Below are 19850 nucleotides of genomic sequence, written 5' to 3'. Positions count from 1 at the left end.
AAATCTTTTTGAAACTTGGAGGGTGTTTTGGATAGAGGCATTAGATGCTATGCTGAAGATTTGGTGCCTCTACTTCAAAAAGAACCAGCCCCTCCAGAGCCCCAGATACCCACAGATCAATTCTCCATTAGACCCTATGGGAATTGGTCTCCATAGGAAATAATGGAGTGCCCAGCAGACATTTCCCTCCCCCCTACTTTCTGATGACCCTGAAGTGGGGGAGGGCCTCCAAACAGGGGGATCCCCTGCCCCCGCCTGGGGATTGGCAACCCTAGAGAGGAAGGCAGACTAGAAAGAAAGAAAGAGGCCTCGTGAAGAAAAATACAGTGGGCTCTAGAAAGTGGCTCTGGGTGAGTGCCCCACCTGCTGTCTTCCCACCTACTCAAGTGAAGGCATTCACTCCCCCCCCCCCCCTTAAGGTGAGTTGATCCCTGCCATCGAGAAAGCAGTTGCAATTCTGAGTGATCTCCAGCCCTCACCTGGAGATTAGCAATAGTGGTTCCCCAGGAGGAAATGACTGACTTGGAGAGTGGAGTTTATGGCGTTGCACCTGTCTGAGGTCCCACTCCTCCTGAGAGCCAGTTTGGTGTAGTTTTTTAGTGCATGGACTCTTATCTGGGAGAACTGGGTTTGATTCCCCACTCCTCCACTTGCACCTGCTGGAATGGTCTTGGGTCAGCCATAGCTCTTATAGGAGCTGTCCTTGAAAGGGCAGCTGCTGGAAGAGCTCTCTCACTCTGCCCACCTCACAGGCTGTCTGTTGTGGGGAGGTGGGAGGAAGGTAAAGGAGATTGTGACCACTCTGAGATTCAGAGTATAGGGCAGGATATAAATCCAGTATCTTCTTTTCCTCAAAGCCTACCCTCTCCAGACTTCACCCTTCAAATCTCCAGGAATTTGGCAACTGCTAAATCATACTGGCGGTCAGGGCAAGGCCTAGTTAAGCCATGCCAGTCAGAAAAATAATGATGGGGGGTGTGGGGGAGCATGTTGATAGTCACACAGATGCTGAAGCTCAGTGTTCCTTGTGTTTGCAGTGCATTGTTGCTGCCTATTCCTGTAACATTCAGCCTTGCGGTGTTTAGCATCAGCGTAAGTTTGTGGTGTAATCTTTATTGACCTGGCCTGGTTGTGTTATGGTATATCATGGAGTATGTGCCTCAAAGCGGCCATTTTCTGTAAGGGAACTGATCTGACTTCAACTTCAGCTCTCCACCCCCCTCCCTGCAGCCTTTACTTAGGAAAAGTACAGTCTTTCTCCACAGTGGGGACCAAAGCAGGAGAGATGCGACCTCAGCAGGGTATAACGACGCAGAGTCCTCCCTACAAAGCAGCCATTTTCTCCAGATTTCTGCCATCTGGAGAGTAGTTGTAATTCCAAGTGATCTCTAGTTCTCACCTGGAGAGTGGCAATAATGGTTCCCCAGGTTTGGAGAGTGGAGTCTGTGTCATTGTACCTGTCTGAGGTTCCACCCTTCCTCAAACCCATCCTTTCCAGACTCCATCCCTCAAATCTCCAGGAATTTGCCAATCAGGAGTTGGAAACTGGCTGTCATGGCGGAGGGGCTGCTGCTTTTCAGTTTTTGTCTACTTTGTAGTTTTTGACTACTTTCTCAATATCCTTTGGGATCGTATACCATCTAAAAACATTTTGTTCCTGTTTTCTCTTAATACCTGCCTGGCTGTAAACTTAATTTCTTTCCCCCATAACTGTTCCTGTTGATGCATAGGTATCTGCTCTCTAAAATTCTGCATCCATTTAATCATACATTTTTTCACTTTTTCTATAATAACTTATATATCCATCATAGTAAATGGGCTTTTTGTTTTATAATCAGCTGTTTGAACTCAATCACTTTTCTTAGAGCTCCATCCCATGTTGATAATCTTTAGTCTTGAAACGGATAATACAGTAACCATTGAATGTTGAGCCCTTCATCTCTAATATCTTGCTGGGCCTTGTTTTTTGCTCTAGCATTTATCACATTGCTGTGCATTAAAAAAACCACACAATGTTGCTTCAGAGATTCATGCCGGAAGCCCCTGGCATAACAGTCAGTGACCGTAAGCCTTGCAAGTGAGACTGCATGCCAAGCGGAAAAGACTGTAGCAAATGAAGCAGAGGAATAACAAGGTCCACACTCATCACTGTGTTGAAATGAATTTTACTTTGATATCAAGGCAGAACTTAGCCAGCCATAGGCCCAATATGACTAAGTTCAAATTATTCTCATTCAGACCGTTTTTATTCACACCCCAAAACAAGCAGTCAGGCCCCCAAGCTTATCTAACTCAACATCCCCCACCCCCTTGCTCTCCTTCTACATTCTGTCTCCATGCGTTATCAGCTCTTGCAAGAAGCTTCTCTGAGGCCTCTTTGTTATCTACTTTACAACCTTGAATCCACACCCACTTGAGGCTGTGTGCTTCTAACATTGCATCAGACATTCTCTTTTTGAAGGCATAAACATGCTTTTATTCATTATTATAGGGGTATTCATTAATTATTCAGGGGTCCCCCTTCACAAACACAGCTTGTGAACATACTCATCCAGTTCCTTTTATTTTGATTTTATTTATTTAACACATTTTATGCTGCTTTACCACCCAATCGGGATCCACGAGGCAGTGAACACAAAAACATTCAAATAATTAAAACACAGAAAATATAAAATTTAAATTTAAAGCATTATTGGGGTGTGCCAGACAAAATAAAGAAGTCTTCAGCTGCTAGGGAAAGGCATCAATAGGAGAGAGATGAATCTCCCTAGGAAGGGAGTTCCAAAGTTTTGGTGCCATGACAAAGGTCCTTTTTCAGGTGGCCACCTGTTTAGCGTCAGAAGCAACAGAAGCATAACCTCTAAGGATGACCAAAGTGACCAGGGTAGTTTCATATGGGAGAAGGTATATTGATCCCAAGCCATCTAGGATTTTAAAGGTCAATAGCAGCACTTTGAATTGAACCTGAAAGCAAATTGGAAGCCAGTGTAGGTGGAATGATATGATCCCTAAAACCCACTTAACTCTCTGGCCACAACATTTTGAACCAACAGACAGTTTTCAAGGGCAGCCCCATACAGAATGCATTGCAGTAAAATCTAAACGTTACATAAATAAAACCAAAATAAAAGGAACTGGATGAGTATGTTCACAAGCTGTGTTTGCTACAATCTTATCTGCTTGGCATGCAGTCTCACTTACAAGGCTTAAAGTCACTGGCTGTTATGCCAGGCCAGAGGCTTCTTGCATGGGTCTCTGAAGCAACACTGTGTCTAAGCGATCCTGTGTGATCACAATGGCAGATAATGGCTTTTTATAAGGAGATGTGGATAGGCAAGTTGCTTCCTTTCCATAGTTTTGTAGGAAAGGAGACTTTGATAGACGGAACTCCCTTTTCTCACTCGTTTCCTCATTACTTACATTTTTTAAAATTCCATTTCCCACATCACTGTCAAAGGGACAGACACTCTTATTCCCCTTGTATCCACCTCCTGGCTTCTATTCTAGCTTTCAGAACAATACTCCTGGAAGAAACTGTCCAGAAGCAGCTGTGGAGCTGGATTTAATTAGTCCTGCATTCTCAGCTGGCCACCACACTAACTGGTCTTTTGTTTACTTTTATATACTGACTTTCAGCTTAGCAGAGGCCCCCATCTTTTGAGAGTTTATGTTCACAGAATCATAGAGTTGGAAGGTACTTCAAGGGTCATCTAGTCCAGCTCCCTGCACAATGTAGGAAACTCACAAATACCCCCCCACACACACTCAGTGACACCTGCTCCATGCCCAGAAGATGACCAAAAAACCCCAAACAAACAACCTTCCAGAATCCCTGACCAAAGTGGCCTGGAGAAAAATGCTGCCTCGCCCCAAAGTGGCAATCAGCATTTCCCTGGGCATGTAAGAAAGGGCCATGAGAACTAAGCAGTTATGCAGCCCTTCCTGCCCTCCTTCTCATGGTCTGCCTGATTCACAGAATCAGCATTGCTGTCAGATGGCCATCTAGCCTCTATTTGAAATCCTCCAAAAAGGTTCATAGGAGTGTAGAGATGTCTTAGGTGACAAGATTGAAGACTATGCACTATGTAGACTTGATCTGGAATTTACTGCATGAATATGATTGGTGCAAATCTTAAGGACCTTTTTACTTGTTTATTTTATCATCAATGGTGTATTTGTATCTCATCTGAGGTGCACAGTCTGCTTATAAAGTCATTTTATACCAAGTCAGGCCATTGGCCCATTAAACATTATTAGTTACTGTAAGAGAGGTCATTTTCAACACCTGCTTCCTGAGATCTACTTTTTGGATTTTCTGAGTGCTCAAAATTCAGTGTTTCAGGCATAGAAAGTTGATATTTCCTGGGTATAGTGTTCATTGTGACGGATGTGACTGCTATATGGGAAATAACTGTGTGTTATATGTACTTTCCTGAGATTTTCTGTGATTTAAAGTGCCATCCTAAATAGGATTGCACCCTACTTAGTCTTTTGACTTCAGCAGTATTTCGAATTAAGGCCTGTTGTGACTGGTGAAACAACTCCTGAGAAAATGTGACTGATAAAGCAGCTTCAGAATCTTGATTTTGAGCATCCCTTCTCCCCTTGAAAATAGAACAGCAATAGACAAGAACAGTACCCCCCACACCCTTGCAAATAATGCTGGCAACAGTTGCTGCATAGATATCACACCCAAACACCTTTAATCACAGGCAAGATATTGTCATAGAATAATAGAATCATAGAGTTGGAAGGGACCTCTAGGGTCATCTAGTCCAACCCTCTGCACAATGCAGGAAACTCACAAACACTTCCCCCTAAATTCACAGGATCTTCATTGCTGTCAGATGCCATCTAGCATATGTTTAAAAACCTCCAAGGAAGGAGAACCCACTACCTCCCGAGGAAGCCTGTTCCACTGAGGAATCGCTCTAACGGTCAGGAAGTTCTTCCTAATTTTGAACCAGAAACTCTTTTGATTTAATTTCAACCCAATGGTTCTGGTCCTACCTTCCGGGGCCACAGGAAACAATTTCACACCATCCTCTAGATGACAGCCCTTCAAGTATTTGAAGATGGTGATGTACTTCAAGTACTTGATGTCTCTGCTAGCACCTGTTTATGAGCTTTTTAAAGAGGTATTTTTTAAAAAACTGGGATGGTGTGAGTGAGCTTTCCTGCTTATCAGCCATTCCACTCTAATTTTAAAAAACAAGTTGCAAGGAACTATAAGGCTATTTTATCCCAGTTCCAAACAAGTGTGTGTGTGTTAATGGAATCAATATGGACTCCCTCTGGTTTTGGGCTTAACTATGCCTCTAGCTAGTTTTTTTCTTTAAAGCAGTGTGATGAAGAGCAGTAGTGCTGCCTCCCCGTTAAGACTCTGCCTTCCCTGATTCCTTGATCTGCAGAAAAGTTTTGTCCCCCAATGACAGAAATAGCTGGATTAAGAAATAGAACTGAGCAATGTATGTTTAAAATGTTTATGCCTACAGTGACCCATGGTCAGAAATATTAGAACTGTTAGGAATGAAAATGTAACTGTATGTAGACCAGCCCAAATTAAAAGAAGCAGGAACTCATTTGCATTTAGGCCACACACCCTGACACCAAGCTAGTCTGAACTGCATTCATGTGCTTTTCTGCTAAAAAAAATTACCTGTATATAAGTAAATTGTTCATAACAAAGTAAGATCTGTTCAACAACTTCAAAGATAGAAAAATGTTATTAATTACAATTTATTAGACTATTGATTTATAAATGATGGTTCTCACCCCCTAGAGTTTTATGCTTTTGTTGACTAAAATATTACTGCTTATGTATAAATGAAACTCTGTGGTATTTCTGTCATCTTACTTTTTTCAATGTTTGTATTGTTCATGTAAAAATAAAAAATATATACTGATAGAAGTAGCTGGAACTGCCTTTCCAAACAATTTGAAGTGAAATGTGGGTTTTGGGACTTGGGGAAAAAGATATTGTTAAGACCTCCAGGTTCAAGGAGATAGGGAGGTGTAGGTTTTTCAAGCCAAAGCCATTACATTTGTTTTTATAAACAATAGAAGAATTTTTTAAAAATTGACAGTAACAGCTAAACTCCAGAACTTAAGACTGACCACAGGAGTCTACTTCTCTTCAATTTTAGTGTTATTGTAAACAGTGTCCTCCCAAGATCTGATGGGGGGGATGCTACCAGTTGACCAACCTGGTTCCTTGATGTCAAGCATGGAGCTCACCCTTTTGATCACACAAACGAGCCTTATACTGAGTCAGATTTTTTGTGTGTTAGTATTGTGCTGTCCAAGGTTTCTGGCAAAGGTCTTTCATGAAACCTACTATTTGATTGTTTCAACAGGAGATACCAGGATCCAAGATCTAATGCATGCAAACTAGACACTGGCTGATTCTACACTGAGCAGAAGATTCTCTCTTCTGCGCATTTAGAAGTGTCCATCTACACTTAATACCCCCGTCACTTTACAAAGTTGTTTACATTCATTTTCTTGAATTGGCAACAAAAGCAGTTTCACCCCAGAGTTGCTCCTCACTTTGCAAGAGTACTTTTGAACTAGGGTTTTCCTGAACATCCGGATCGAAGTTCACAATTGTAGAACTTTCCTTCTGAGTTTTCAAACTGCCCCCCAGAGCCCCGTCCATCATTCACATGCAAGAACACTGATTCAGGAAGTTGGTAGGTGTGTTGCTCAGAGGCTTCTCTGTGTGTGCTCTCCTCTGAACTGGGTGAGAATGCACCCCAGCCGGCTGCTCTTACCTTCAAAGCAAAAGCAGCCAGGCAGGGCATCGATGCGGCTTCTCTGAGCATGACTCAGAGGAGAACAGCTCCACAGTGCACTCTTGGAGGTGCTCCACACCTCCGAGAATGCATTGCTTAGGCCTGGCTCAGCTGGAGCCCACCCAGCCTTCCTTCCATGCCACATAGCCTGCTCTCCCCACAAGTGGGGTTCCTGAAGCCCTAGCACTAGGCCTGTCGAGGTCCCAGGCAGGCAAAAGAGATGGTGGCAATCAGGCCCGGCGCTAGGGGTTCTGCCACTCCAGACAGACCCCTGCATCATGCCCCCCCTTCAAGCTCCCTTAAGAGAGTTCATTTTGTGTGGCACGCGCACAGTGCGATAGTGATGTCATCATGCAGGGCGGCAAGTGGGGGTAGAAAGTGACGGGTGGAGCACAAGAGTGCTGCCCTACCACCACTTTTCCCCTGCACCACCTGGCTGCTTTCAAATTGAAAGCGGCGACTGTGCTCTTTGAAGGCTTCCTTGGAAGCCTCCAAAGAGTGTGGCGACTGTTTTCGGTTTGAAAGTGGCCAGGTGGCGCTAAAACACTGTGCTCTTCAGAGGCTTCTAAGGAAGCCGAGCAGCACCTTCCGGGGAAGGGGCAAGGGGAGTAAGGGGATGCCTGGTGGCACCCCCAGGTAGGGTAGTGCCCTAGGCAGCCGCCTACTCACACGCACCGGCCCTGGCAGCAACATTTGCAAAGGAAGGCAGCTTCCAAGTGGCAAAGAGGCACCCCACCACCCCCTTCACCTGCCTGAGTCTTGGGGCGCCACCTTGCCTATAGGATGCCCCTCCGCCTCTTGGCTGAGAGTGGCTGGATGGCACATCGGTGGCACTCTCCACCAAGCCTGGTTTCCCTCTCAAGGTAAGCTGGTCTTGGAGGAGAACGCACTCCTCCCAGCTGCACTCACCTTGAAAGCAAGAGCAGTGAAGTAGGGCATGTTCTTCTCCTCCAAGCTTAGAGGAGAATAGTGCACCTGGCCCCGCCCAGATGCTCTCACTTTCAGGCAAGAGCAGCCAAGCAGAGTGCCTTCTCTGAGCTCAGTTTCCCTTGCAAGGAGAAAAAGGCAGTGTACGGCAGCAGTGTGCGCACTGTTGCATGGGGGGGGGGGGGCGGTCCTTGCCAGGGGTGGCATCTCTCCCCTGCTCCACGTTGTTGGCGGCTCTGCCCACTTCTCCTCCCCTTTCCTGGAATAAATGCCCAGTTCCAACCAGAGCCAAATCAAAGCCTGTTTTGGGGTGGTTGGGAGTGAGTGTGCAACAGCAACACCTTGACTGGGGTTTCAACCCCCCCCCACCCCCCCCTGACCTGGAAATCTCAAGAGACAACTGAATTGAACCTCCAGGGAGGGGCAACCGCCTGCAGGCTTTCTTCTTTTGCAAATACAGATGTAGAACTCTACAAAAAGTGAGGAGCAAATTTTTAAATATGGAAGCATTTTGAATGATGCGAATTTGTAGCAGACAGATTTAGGGCATATTCAGTACTCATCAAACCTGAGTGTAGAAACAGCCACTCTCTCACTGGGCAATGGCCCTTCTCCAAAAATAACACTTTGAGCCAAGGTCATTTGCAGGAGGTTGTGATTCAAGGGTTCTACAAGAGTTTGATCCAAGCAGTTGTGGTTTCACTTATTTTTTTCTTGCAAATATATGGACCCAATGAGTGATGTAAGCCTTTGTGCTGTGAATCTCAAAGGTTCATAAACTATGTGAATATTTATTTTGAATGACATATTTATAATGGAAAGTGTGTATGATTGTACCCCCAATTGCTCTTTTGTTTTAGTGACCACACAGCACACTTCAAAGTTCTGCTTTCCTCTGCAACCGAAGTGACAGCTGAAAACCAGCTTTAAAATTAGCTCAAATTTTCCTGGTTTTATTGCTAATCCCACACCAAACAAAATTGCTTTGTTGGTTGTGTGTTGTACATCCTTAATCTGAATTTAATATTAAAGACAACGTTAAGGAAAGAGGCTTAATGATTATGCTCCTGCAGGGTAAGCATGGCAGACTTCCAGAGTTGTGAGCAGCATAAGCAGACAGAGTTGTGCAGGATTTGGATTAATTTATATGCAAAGGGAATGTTTCCTTTCTTGCTTATTTTTTATTTTTTTGCATTTGATTCAATTGCAGAGGATGTTAGGCAAGAGGTAAGATTTTGCAGTAGACCTTTAATCCTGGTTTAGCCCTGTACTCAAACTGACATTCCACACTAGAATCAGAGAATCTGAGAAACCAATTCTATGACTTTATGATTCTATGATTTTAGTGCAGAATGTCAGCTTGGGGACAGGGCTAAACCAGGATTAAAGGTCTAGTATGAAATTGGTCATTGTTATATGGTCCAGGCTGTTGCAAAGAATACTATGCCCCTTTAGGAAGAGAACTATTTGAATACTAAGAAACATTTTCTTGGAAATGAAGGAATGAGAAAACTTGAAAGCATTAAAGGATACAGGTCTATGGAGAGCTCCCCCAGTTGATAAATAATGGCATTAATTTAGACAGCAGAAAGCGTTAGACCAATTTATCAAACATGGTGTTTATTTGTTGTGTTGGAATAACAGTTTAACAAGTAGATGTAAAAATATGGTGCTGGGGAGGGGAGAGGTGATGTAATATGGTTGATAGTGGGGGCAAATTAAATTGTAGAGTGCTATAAATATGCAAACTTCTAAAAAAATCTTTTGTACAGCTTTGAATGAAACACGTTGTATGAAAACTAATGGTTAAAGTGAAGTATAACCTACCCATGTCAGAAAGCAACTTGTCCTCCCCAGAAAAGAAAAGAAATTACGCTGAACATTAAGCACACTGACAATGAAAAATAAAGTAAGAAGTAGCCTGTCTCTAAATTCTGTTTCACTTCTGATCTGGAGATAAATTACATTTCAGGGATGAGCAGGACAGCAGCATTATTTCAAAAGACCACAGATAAGTCCTGTTAACTCTAAGTTGTCCAAGCTCATTTTTTTAAAAACAATTTTTTATATGATCCCGTGAAGGAGATTGCATGATGGATGGTAAAAACTGATTTGATTAAATTAAAAAGACACTTTTTGTGCCATCAACAATGTTTAGTCGGTCAGTAGCACAGTGACTCACCACACCAATTGCTAGTTAATAGTATATTTCCCTCTGTCTTTAAATATCTACCACAAGTCATCCTTTATTTCCTTAATCATTATGCCTCTCCATTGACTTGTCAGAAAAACAAATTGCACAGAAAGGGAATGAAAAACAACCCTTGTTTAATAATCTGACAGTAAAATTGAGAATATGGCACTGACTCCTGAGAGATCGAACACCTCGGGTATTGACATATCATTTCTAATCCTCATCAGATTTGCTGGCTTTGTAAAAATGTGTTATTTTCTCTGTTGTAACAATACAATTTGTTCTCATTTCAGGGAAGGAAGCAAGGACAGCTTTGTACTCCCTGCACAAAAGCAACATTTTTTTTCTTTCGACTGAAACGGTGTTTGTTTTGTCTCAGGTTTCAGCTTCAGTATCCAGAGTTTTGCACACCAGAGCGTTTGATCCAGACATCAGGCATATCTGGTTTGCTGTTTGGCAAAACAACTGGACCTTCTCCCCCTATTCCTAACCGAGTTTTCCTCAAACAGCTGTTTTGCTGAGACACTGGTGTAGGCATATCAAAGACAGTCTCTCTCAGATCCAGCTTCAAGGTGTCTCTTTTTCCATTTAGTTGACCCCTTTCAGTTGAACAGCTAGAATCAGAGACATCTAAATGGCTTGGACAAGAACTAGCTGACTCCACAAGTTTTATGCTTGGCTCCAAGTCACTGAGGGTGGTCTCACTGGAGACGTTCCGAACACTGAAAGAGCTGCCAGTAGAATAAAGGCATTTGTGAAGTTCGTACATTTCGGCTTCTGGCAGATCACTGGTTTCTGAGGTATAATCTGATTTGTGTTGATCAGTGTTGCTTGAACAGTGAGATTTATTAAGCAGTCCATCATCTATTGTGCTGGTTGACTGGAGATGATTCCACATCTTTGGGATGTACTTTTGACATCTGCAGTCTCTGCACAGCCCATTTCTATGACTTTTTGAATGAGTTCCTGAGTTGCTACCAGGTTTGTAAGGAGAAGATGTTTGCAAGGCAGGACATTGACAGAGAGCTACATGGTGTCCTTCTGTTTGCTCTAGCTTCTGTTTGTCCCTTTCAAAGGAAGGGTGGATATGCATTCTAGGGCCTCTACTCTCTTGGAGCTGGATGTCATCAGACAGAACAGATGGCCGGTTGGATAACTTGCTTGTGGATGTGCTATTATCAAAACTGTCACTAAGCTTCCTTGCCAGTGGTTGGAGCTCATACTGTTCATTGGCACTGTTGGATTCTTCACCTTTTTGTAACCGATTCTGCTTCCCACTTCCCCCACAGGCAAATGATCTGTTGGAGCTAGGGTCATCTGAATAGTCCTTGGGAGCATGAGCACAAGGCCAAAGGATCTGACCACAGTTTTTCTCTGGTCCAAAGAAGCAGCACAGAGACTGGAAGAAGAAGCTTGAAAATCCACAGCTGACACACTTGATCATCATCAGAAAAATGCCCAGCTTCCTATATGCTAGCACAGTGGCAGGCAACATGATGATGCCTGCAGAAAACAAAGCAGAGGCCCCTATGACAGTGGCACAGCTCATCTGTTTAAGGGAGAAGGCCACACGATTCAGGCGATCTGAATGAGGACATAAGTGGTAGGAAATACAGTAGTTTACTGTGAAGTCTATGGAAAGGCCCACTGCTGCTGAAACAAAGAGGGACTCCATAGCACTGAGCTGCCATTCCAGAAGGACCAAAAGCCCAACAGTTACTAAAACAGTGCCTGTGATAGCTATAATGGAGAAAATGCTAAGAAGGACATTCCAAGTGGTGAGCAACAGAACCACAAAAGAAACAGCTATTGACAAACCCATCACGACCATTGTCTCTGTGTCAACACTGTGCTGGAGGTTATAAAGTTCTAGTTTACTAGTGAACCAGCCATTCTGAAGCCCCATAGGGGCTGTCTTCATCTCCTCTCTTACCCAGAGGCCAATTTCACCATAGAAATGTTTGGCCTTGCTGTAGTTGAAGCTGTAGCGGTAAATAGTTTGAAACTGTAGCACCAAAGCAATTAGATTTCCCTGTTTATCAAATCTGAGACCCAGGTCATAAGTTTCATCCTCACCTCTGTTTTGTTCCATTATCATCATCTTGATACAATGAAGGAAGACTTCTCTTCCATATGGGAAGAAGTGATTACAGCATAAGGTGAAGCTATGATCCCGCTTTGAGCATTGGCGGCTGTCCATCCACCGGTGAAATTCCTCCATGAAACAAACCGAGGGCTTTTGCTCTGGGTCATAGTAGTAGAAAGTCTGGTTCTTCACTTTTTGGCAAAAGCCCAACAGCCACCTTTGTGCTTCAGGACTGTCAACTGTAAATGTTGCATCCATCACTAGGGTGCCATTGCTCTTGGGATTAAAATGATCTCCATTGTCTACAGGGAGTATGCCCCATACAATAGTGATGGGCATGTGTAGGTCTTCTCCTTGTTCCAGTCTTTGAAACATGAATTCATTGCAATATTCAGCATCATATCTCTCAAATGGGTGACTCAACCTGAACACCTGTACAGATGACATCTCAAGAGTGGGGAGTTTCAGTCTAGGGTTGAGACAAGAAATGTAAGCCCCACCTATAGCCAAGGCAGCAAACCAGCAGATCCAGATATAACGAAATTTTATGACCCCACAAGGAAGCACTTTCTCAAATAATAGCTTGGAGGTTTCACACCAGGTATTCTGGAGTCTCCTGAGGATGTGATGGAAAGACAGAATGACACTCTTATGCCCACTGTTATCCCAATAATCATCTGGTTTATAAATGCAGTTCCTTGCTATGTAACGTTCATACAGCACAACTGATGAAGGAAACCATGTCAGCATGAATACTAAGTTCACCAAGACAGACGTGCCCATGTAGATGGCAAAGCAGCGGATGGCAGTGATGTTGCTCATGTAGCTAGTGTAGAAAGCAGCACCAGTTGTCAAGGAAGAAACCATCATGAGATAGCCAAAATGGTGCATGGTTAGTCTTACCCACTGCAGAAGCCCAGCAGATGGGTTTTGGCTCTTGCTAAGGTTCCAGAGGTCAAAGAAGACAAAGGTGTGGTTGGCACAAATACTACTGAGAATGACAATTGCTGTTAGGTTTACAAAAGGGAAATAGGCAAATCTGAAGGCCACCTTGTACAAGAAATAGGAAATCATCAGGGTACCAAAGACAATCATTAAGACGATTAAAGTAATAAAGATCGACTGTACGTAAAAGAACATGCATAGAAATATGGCTAGAATTGCCAGGACTGGATACACAGTATCTACTAAAAGGTAGTGCTGGAATAATTTCTGTTTAAGGCCCAGATCCATTCCAGTGATGGATGTGTAATTATCAGACAATTCCCACGACTCAAGGTTGTTCAGGTAGATTCCCATCATAGAGTCTCCCTTCATGGTAGGCAAAAACAGCAGGCTGTATTTCAGAGTTGGCACTTGGTATCCCACTGTCTGCGGGCTGAGAAAATCTCTGTCAACTAAGAAATGAAGAAGCTGGTAAATGGCAGGGAAGCGAGTGCATTTCTCTGGGACTTTCGAACACCGTGCATGTTTCTCTCTTTCTGTCTTGGGACCAGTGCAAGAGGGAACAAGGATGCCTTTGTGATAGTCAGGAGCACAAGAACGAAGGAGGGCGAGAGTCTGGGACACATCAGTGTGGGTAATTTCTAAGCAAGAAGACCGGTTGTACAAGGCAGCAATATAGTTTCCAAGAGACCAACTGGGGCAGCACTCGTTGGATTCAGAACGATGACAGAGATTCCCAAACTGAGCATGAGAGCGGATCTGGAAAACAGACAAAATAATTATTTAGGCATGCCCAAGGACTTTGTATCCATCTGTTTTATCCTTTTATTATTATCTTTATGTTTTAACAAGAGCCCCGTGGCGCAGAGTGTTAAAACTGCAGTACTGCAGTCCTGAACTCTACTCACGACCTGAGTTCGATCCCCGGTGGAAGCTGGGTTTTTCAGGTAGCCAGCTCGAGGTTGATTCAGCCTTCCATCTTTCCGAGGTTGGTAAAATGAGTTCCCAGCTTGCTGGGGGGGAAGCGTAGATGACTGTAAACCACCCCGTAAAAAGTCTGCCGTGAAAACGTGAAAGCAACATCACCCCAGGGGACCTTTCCTTTTTTCCTTATCTTTTAACAGTGGGCTGATTACATGTGTGCGTGTGTATACACATACACCCAGACATATATATAGTGCTATGAAAATACAATGAAATAATGGGAACGGCAGCCCTGAGGACAGCCTTTGCAAGGATAACACTGCTGGTTCTAGAACCAATACTAAGGACAGGATGAAATGGGGATAATGCCCTCTTTATGTACAAAGGCCTGCAATTATTTCCAAATTATTAAGATGCATTAGAAGAACAATGTGGTCCTACTGAACAATCATTTTTCCTGATGAAGAACTTGGTAAAACTCATGTGCTTGTGTACAGGACCCCCCCCCCCAAAAAAAAATCTCATCAGTTACAGTTCTTTCTGACTGTAAGCACTGTTAGGCCAGAGAAGTTTTCCAATTAAGATTTTGGTCAGTTAATTGAGCTGCATTCTTTTATGCAGATTTGAAATATATTGCTACTTCAGCTAGGGGTACATTCACTTTTTGGCTCTGTAATGGTATTGTTATATGCAGTTTGAACATATGAAGCTGCCTTATACTGAATCAGACCTTTGGTCCATCAAAGTCAGTATTGTCTACTCAGACTGGCAGCGGCTCTCCAGGGTCTCAAGCTGAGGTTTTTCACACCTCTTTGCCTGGACCCTTTTTTGGAGATGCCGGGGACTGAACCTGGGACCTTCTGCTTCCCAAGCAGATGCTCTACCACTGAGCTGCCGTCCCTCCCCTAAATTCCTTCTTTCCTTCTTTCAATGTGTACTTTCTTTAGACTTGCATTTCTGGTAGTGATAAATCATGTGTTTACTTTGGGTGTCAATAAGTACGTTACATCAGTATGAGATGCAAAATCCTAATGTGTCCATTAAACAATGTAGTTATAATTTCTCTGTTACTTAGAGGAGTTCAGCATGAAGAGATATCAGCCAGGGAAATAATTGCATGCAGATTCCCTCCAGCTGTACCAACCTTGTCTTGTTCCATTTGACACATGGACTGTATTGCTTGCAAATTCCATAAACTCCCAGCAGTTGTGGACATAAATACCAGCTGAGAATAACTCTTCCCTGTAGGCAGAACAACAATGTACATACAATTAAGGAAGAGCAGAACAATCTGAGAAACTGGAATAATCAGTGTATTCTGAAGGTGAAAAAAGAGCACTAGAGACTGCCTGTCTTGTCCTTCAACAATACCCTTTGAGAATCCAAAAAGAAAGCCATGTAAAAACATTAAAACTGACTAAAGTAATAAATGTAAAGTAATAAATAAATAAATTTATGTAAAAGTAATAAATTTATGTAAAGTAATAAATAAATAAATAATAAACACAGTACCTCCTTTTGAGAATAGGTCACTGGATGAATAAATATGTCCTTGTCTGCAAGCTAACATTTACATACCGTCCCCTGAACCTGTCTGGGCCCTTCCCCAGAGCAAGGAAGGGCTAGCCCACCCTTATAATGAAAAGAATAGTTCTACACAGTATCAGAAAGCAAAAAGGCCCAAGCAAAACAAGATCTCTCTCTAAACAATAAGGGCTGGAGGAACAGTTAGGCATTGTAAATAAAGAGAACAGTCTTCAACTTCAACAGAAGTGGCATATCTAGAAGATGGAATGGGATCTGGTCCTCTTCCCTGAAAAATCTACTAATTTCAGTGAAACATCTATAGAATGTTTTGCTGTCAATCAGAGGAAATAACAACAGAAACACTGAGAAAGTAAGTGCTGCCAGCCAATTGTCAGTTGAGGGGCTATGGAGTTAATCCAGACAGCCTAATTTGGGTCCTTCAGAACCAGGGTGATTCTTTTTTTTTGTTCAGTAGCACCTTAAAGACTGAAAAATTTGTGGTAGAGTATGAGCTTTTGTGAGACACCGCTGACTTCTTCAGATACCTATCTGAAGAAGTGAAAGCTCATGCCCTGTCACAAATTTTGTTAATCTTTAAGATGCTACCACCCTCTTACTCTTTTCTACTGCTACAGACACACCAACATGGCTATCCATCTTGATCTATCTACTTTTTTGTTGTTGTTAACATGGATTAAATGAGCAAACAGTCATTGATTCTCAGAATCACTCCCCTACGTAACAAGGAAACAACTTTGCCTGGTGTGACTAGGAGAGTCATGTTAAAATCCCCACCTTGCCATGGAAAATTATAGATCACTGTTGTTTTGTTATCTAGGGACATGGCTGAGATGAGCCAGTGCTGCATAGTAGTTTGAGCAGCAGACTAATATTCAAGACACTGGGGTTCCCCATTTTGCCATCAAGCTTACTGGGTAACATTGGACCAATCATAATGTTAATCTAACCCCATAGCACAGTGTTATGGAGAAGATGAAGGGAGAGGAAGGGAGAGCTGTGCTTGCTGCCCTGAGCTCCTTGGAGCAAGAGCAGGATTAAAATGTAATTGATAAGCACTGCTATCTTAACTTGAATCATATCCTTCTAAGCCCAGTGACTTCAGTGGATTTATATGGCTGTAACTCTGTTTAGGATGGTCCTGTTATTCAAACAACCATCCTAAGTTAAAATGGATGGATTTTTTAAAAATCAGCCTAGTTTGGATCTAGGTTGTATGAACTAGTTTTTGACAGTAGAGGATAGGAAGTATCTTCAAGTCCAGCTACTCATTCTTTCTCTCCTTCCATCTCATTTTAATCAATTGTATAGCCTCCCATTTCTAGGGGTTCCTATTTGTAACGTAGGAAATCATCCCTCTGTATATTTATAATGCCCACTGAAGACACTTAGATGCATATACAGGGAAATATCCTTGAACTTTTTTGTAGCCACGTTATATTAAGGAAACTTTCCTCATTCTGTTCTTATTATGTTCTAGAGGTCTAATCTGTGACATCACTTACCAGGAGGACCACAAAAGAAACCTTCTTTTTCATAGTCTGGCTCCACCATTCTCCTTATTCTGGTTTCTCGTTCACCTTGCATTAACTTCTGCCCTCTGTTCAAGTTTGTGTCCCCATAGCTAACAAAAGAAAAATTGTCCTTTATGAAACATGATTTTAGCAGCTGTGCAGCTCAGCTGAGTGACATCATTATCCAATGCATAGGTAGGAAATGGATTTTTCTTCTTCCTTTCCATCTCCATGGTGTTTGGACTAGAATATAGGAGAGTCTTATTCAAATCCCCACTCTGCCATGGTGGGTGAACTTGGGCCAGTCAGTCACTCTCTCTTAGCTTAACTTACTTCATAGGGTTGTTGTGAGGAGAAAGTGGGAGCTGGGAGAACAATGTAAACCACTCTGGGTCCTCATTGGGAAGAAACATATAAATTAAGTAAATTAATTTGTAAATTGCCAAAATTCCGCAGGGTTTGCAAGACATACCTGTTTAGACAGGCTTTTCATGTTTAACCTGAGGCATTTTAACATCTGATAGTGGTGCTTAGTACCCACCACCCCATGGAAAAACTCTTCTTCTGAACCAGACAGAAAAAAAAGTGCTTAAAACATCAAAGAATTTTAACGACTAGTGCCACTAACGCCATCTTGGAACCAAAAACTGCAACTTAATTTATATTGTTATATTCTTAATAATGTTTTATTGCATTAATTTTATTGTAATAATTTAACACTGTCATTTCACTGTTGTTTTGATTGTTGTTAGCCGCCCTGGGCCCGACTGCGGAGGGCAGGATATAAATGCAAATAATAAATAAATATTTGTTATGACTGCCTCCTTACCTTCTTTCCTGTTGTTGCATCCCACACATTCAAAAATTAGATGCTAAGTTCTTTGAAGCAAGGATCTGGATGGTGTTGAGTTTTTGCCTGTGTTACTCTGGATTAGTGGTACAGGAATAATAAATAGGCCATTGGTCTAGATCGGGGTGTCAAATATGTGGCCCGGGGGCTGAATCAGGCCCCCAGAGGGCTTCTATCAGACCCCCGAGCAACTGGCTGTCGTCTGCTTCCTTTTCCCTCTCGCTCCCTTCTGATTCAGTGTGCTTTGCCAGGCCTGCTCAATCACACAGGAGCTACAGAGCAAAACCTCTGTTTTCTGCATTGACTGAGGCTCCTCCCTTGGGGTGGAAGGGGGGGGAGGCAGAGCTTGCTTTGCCAGGCTCTCTCAATCACACAGCAGAGCTACTGCGCCATGCCTCTCTTCCTTCTATTGGCTGAGGCTCTATCCTGTCCTGATCTCCTGGGGAAGGAATGAAAGAGTCAGAACTTCCTTTACTCTGTTCCCTGGATCCCATGGGAGAGATTCAAAGAAAGCACTAAGAGCAATGAATGCTAGTGTTTTAAGTGTGTTTTAGTTTAAGGGATTTTTAAAATATACGGTATATATTTAATTGTATTTGTCTGTGTCCTTTATAAAGTTTCTGTCTCTGCTACCTAATCTTAAATAGGAACACACACGGCCCAGTCTGACATGGCCCAACAAGGTCTCATTTATGTCAGATCTGGCCCTCATAACAAATGAGTTTGACACCCCTGATTTAGATCAATTATATTGTTTATTAGAATTTTTCTATGTCGAACAGCTGGGTTTGACTGTATTACTACGCAGTTATGTGAGACTCCATGGGACTACTTTTGGCTCTTGATTATGTGTTCAACAATCTCATTGCAGCAGTCTGAGATCTGGGATCTAAACAAACACGAAAATCATTCATACCTGTTATCATTGTAGGGAAATAGTGACAGAGTCTTTTTATTGCCGGTCTGCCCTTTCATGTTCCTCCAGACTGTGAGCTTTCTGCCTATGTCCGTGTCTCGTGGTTCAAATCCCTATTTATATGGGAGAAAAAATGGTTTTCAGATTTTAAACATGGATATTACATTTATCTTATCACATCTCATCAGGCACAGCAGAAATGTAGAGAGAGCCCTTTCAAATTTGTACAGTAGGGTTGTGCAGAGAAAAAAAATTCGTTAAAATTCGGTTTTGGGTGGATTAAACAAAAAAGAAATCATTATTCCCTTGGGAAGCCGAATCTCATATTAGGTAAAGGAAAAAACTAAAAAAAAAATCGGTATTCCCAAATTTTTTAGGCTCCATTATACTCTATGGGCCATTGTAGTAAATGGCAAAATCCCATAGATTATATTCTGTGGGCTAGGCAGGAGGGGGTTTGAGGAAGAGGCACCAAATTTGCTTTGTACCTGCTGGAGCCTCTCCCCAAAAGATCCCCCAAGTTTCAAAAAGATTGGACCAGAGAGTCCAATCCTATGGACACCCAAAAAGGGTGCCCCTATTCCCTATTGAAATCAATGAGTGGGGAAAATCCATTAATTTCAATGATGGGAAAAATGTCAAATCAGAGAATCTGACTCTCACTTTAAAAATTGCCTTTGTAAAAAAAGACAAAACCACACAAAGAACAACCCATGTGCTGGGGGGAAGGGGGTTTGAGGGAGAGGCACCAAATTTGCAGTGTACCTACTGGAGGCTCTTCCCAAAAGAACCCCCAAGTTCCAAAGAAGATTGGAGTGGATTTGGACCCCATCCTCCCCCCCCCCCCCCATAGAAACCAATGGCTGGGAAAGCTCCATTGCCACACAATCTCAGGCAGCAGGCAGCACAGCAAACCAGCAAGGAATCTGACTCAGATTGCTTTTATGCTCTCTGGCCATGCACAGATTTTCAAAAAGTGAAAAATTCTGTGACTGACATGAACTTCTCTTGCCCCATTGGCCAGATTGCCCATCTCCCCCCTCGCCCAAGATGCTGGCCACTAGCAGCCCAACATGCTACAACAGCCTTACAAAGGAAAGCAAATTTAGCTATACTATGTAATTAAGGAAACGCAAAGAAGGTTAGGCATGATAC

The 19850-nt window shown here is 42.8% G+C and overlaps 1 protein-coding gene across 1 annotated transcript in view; it reads right to left on the bottom strand.

The window, feature by feature from the left end:
• Positions 1–9635: 9635 nt before the first annotated feature.
• The window catches only part of DISP2 (dispatched RND transporter family member 2), a 36136-nt gene continuing 25921 nt past the window's right edge, over positions 9636–19850 (bottom strand). The window contains exons 5-8 of the mRNA XM_060262347.1: positions 18696–18808; positions 16921–17039; positions 15015–15112; positions 9636–13705 (exon numbers count right to left, since the gene is read on the bottom strand). Of these exons, the coding sequence (XP_060118330.1) occupies positions 10304–13705; positions 15015–15112; positions 16921–17039; positions 18696–18808 (3732 nt within the window). The 3' untranslated portion in view covers positions 9636–10303. The remainder of the gene's footprint in view (positions 13706–15014; positions 15113–16920; positions 17040–18695; positions 18809–19850) is intronic.

This window comes from Heteronotia binoei, chromosome 21 (assembly GCF_032191835.1).
Source record: "Heteronotia binoei isolate CCM8104 ecotype False Entrance Well chromosome 21, APGP_CSIRO_Hbin_v1, whole genome shotgun sequence".
Lineage (NCBI taxonomy): Eukaryota > Metazoa > Chordata > Lepidosauria > Squamata > Gekkonidae > Heteronotia > Heteronotia binoei.
The sequence above is the reverse complement of the archived record's forward strand: the minus strand, read 5'-3'. Positions and strand labels throughout refer to the sequence as shown.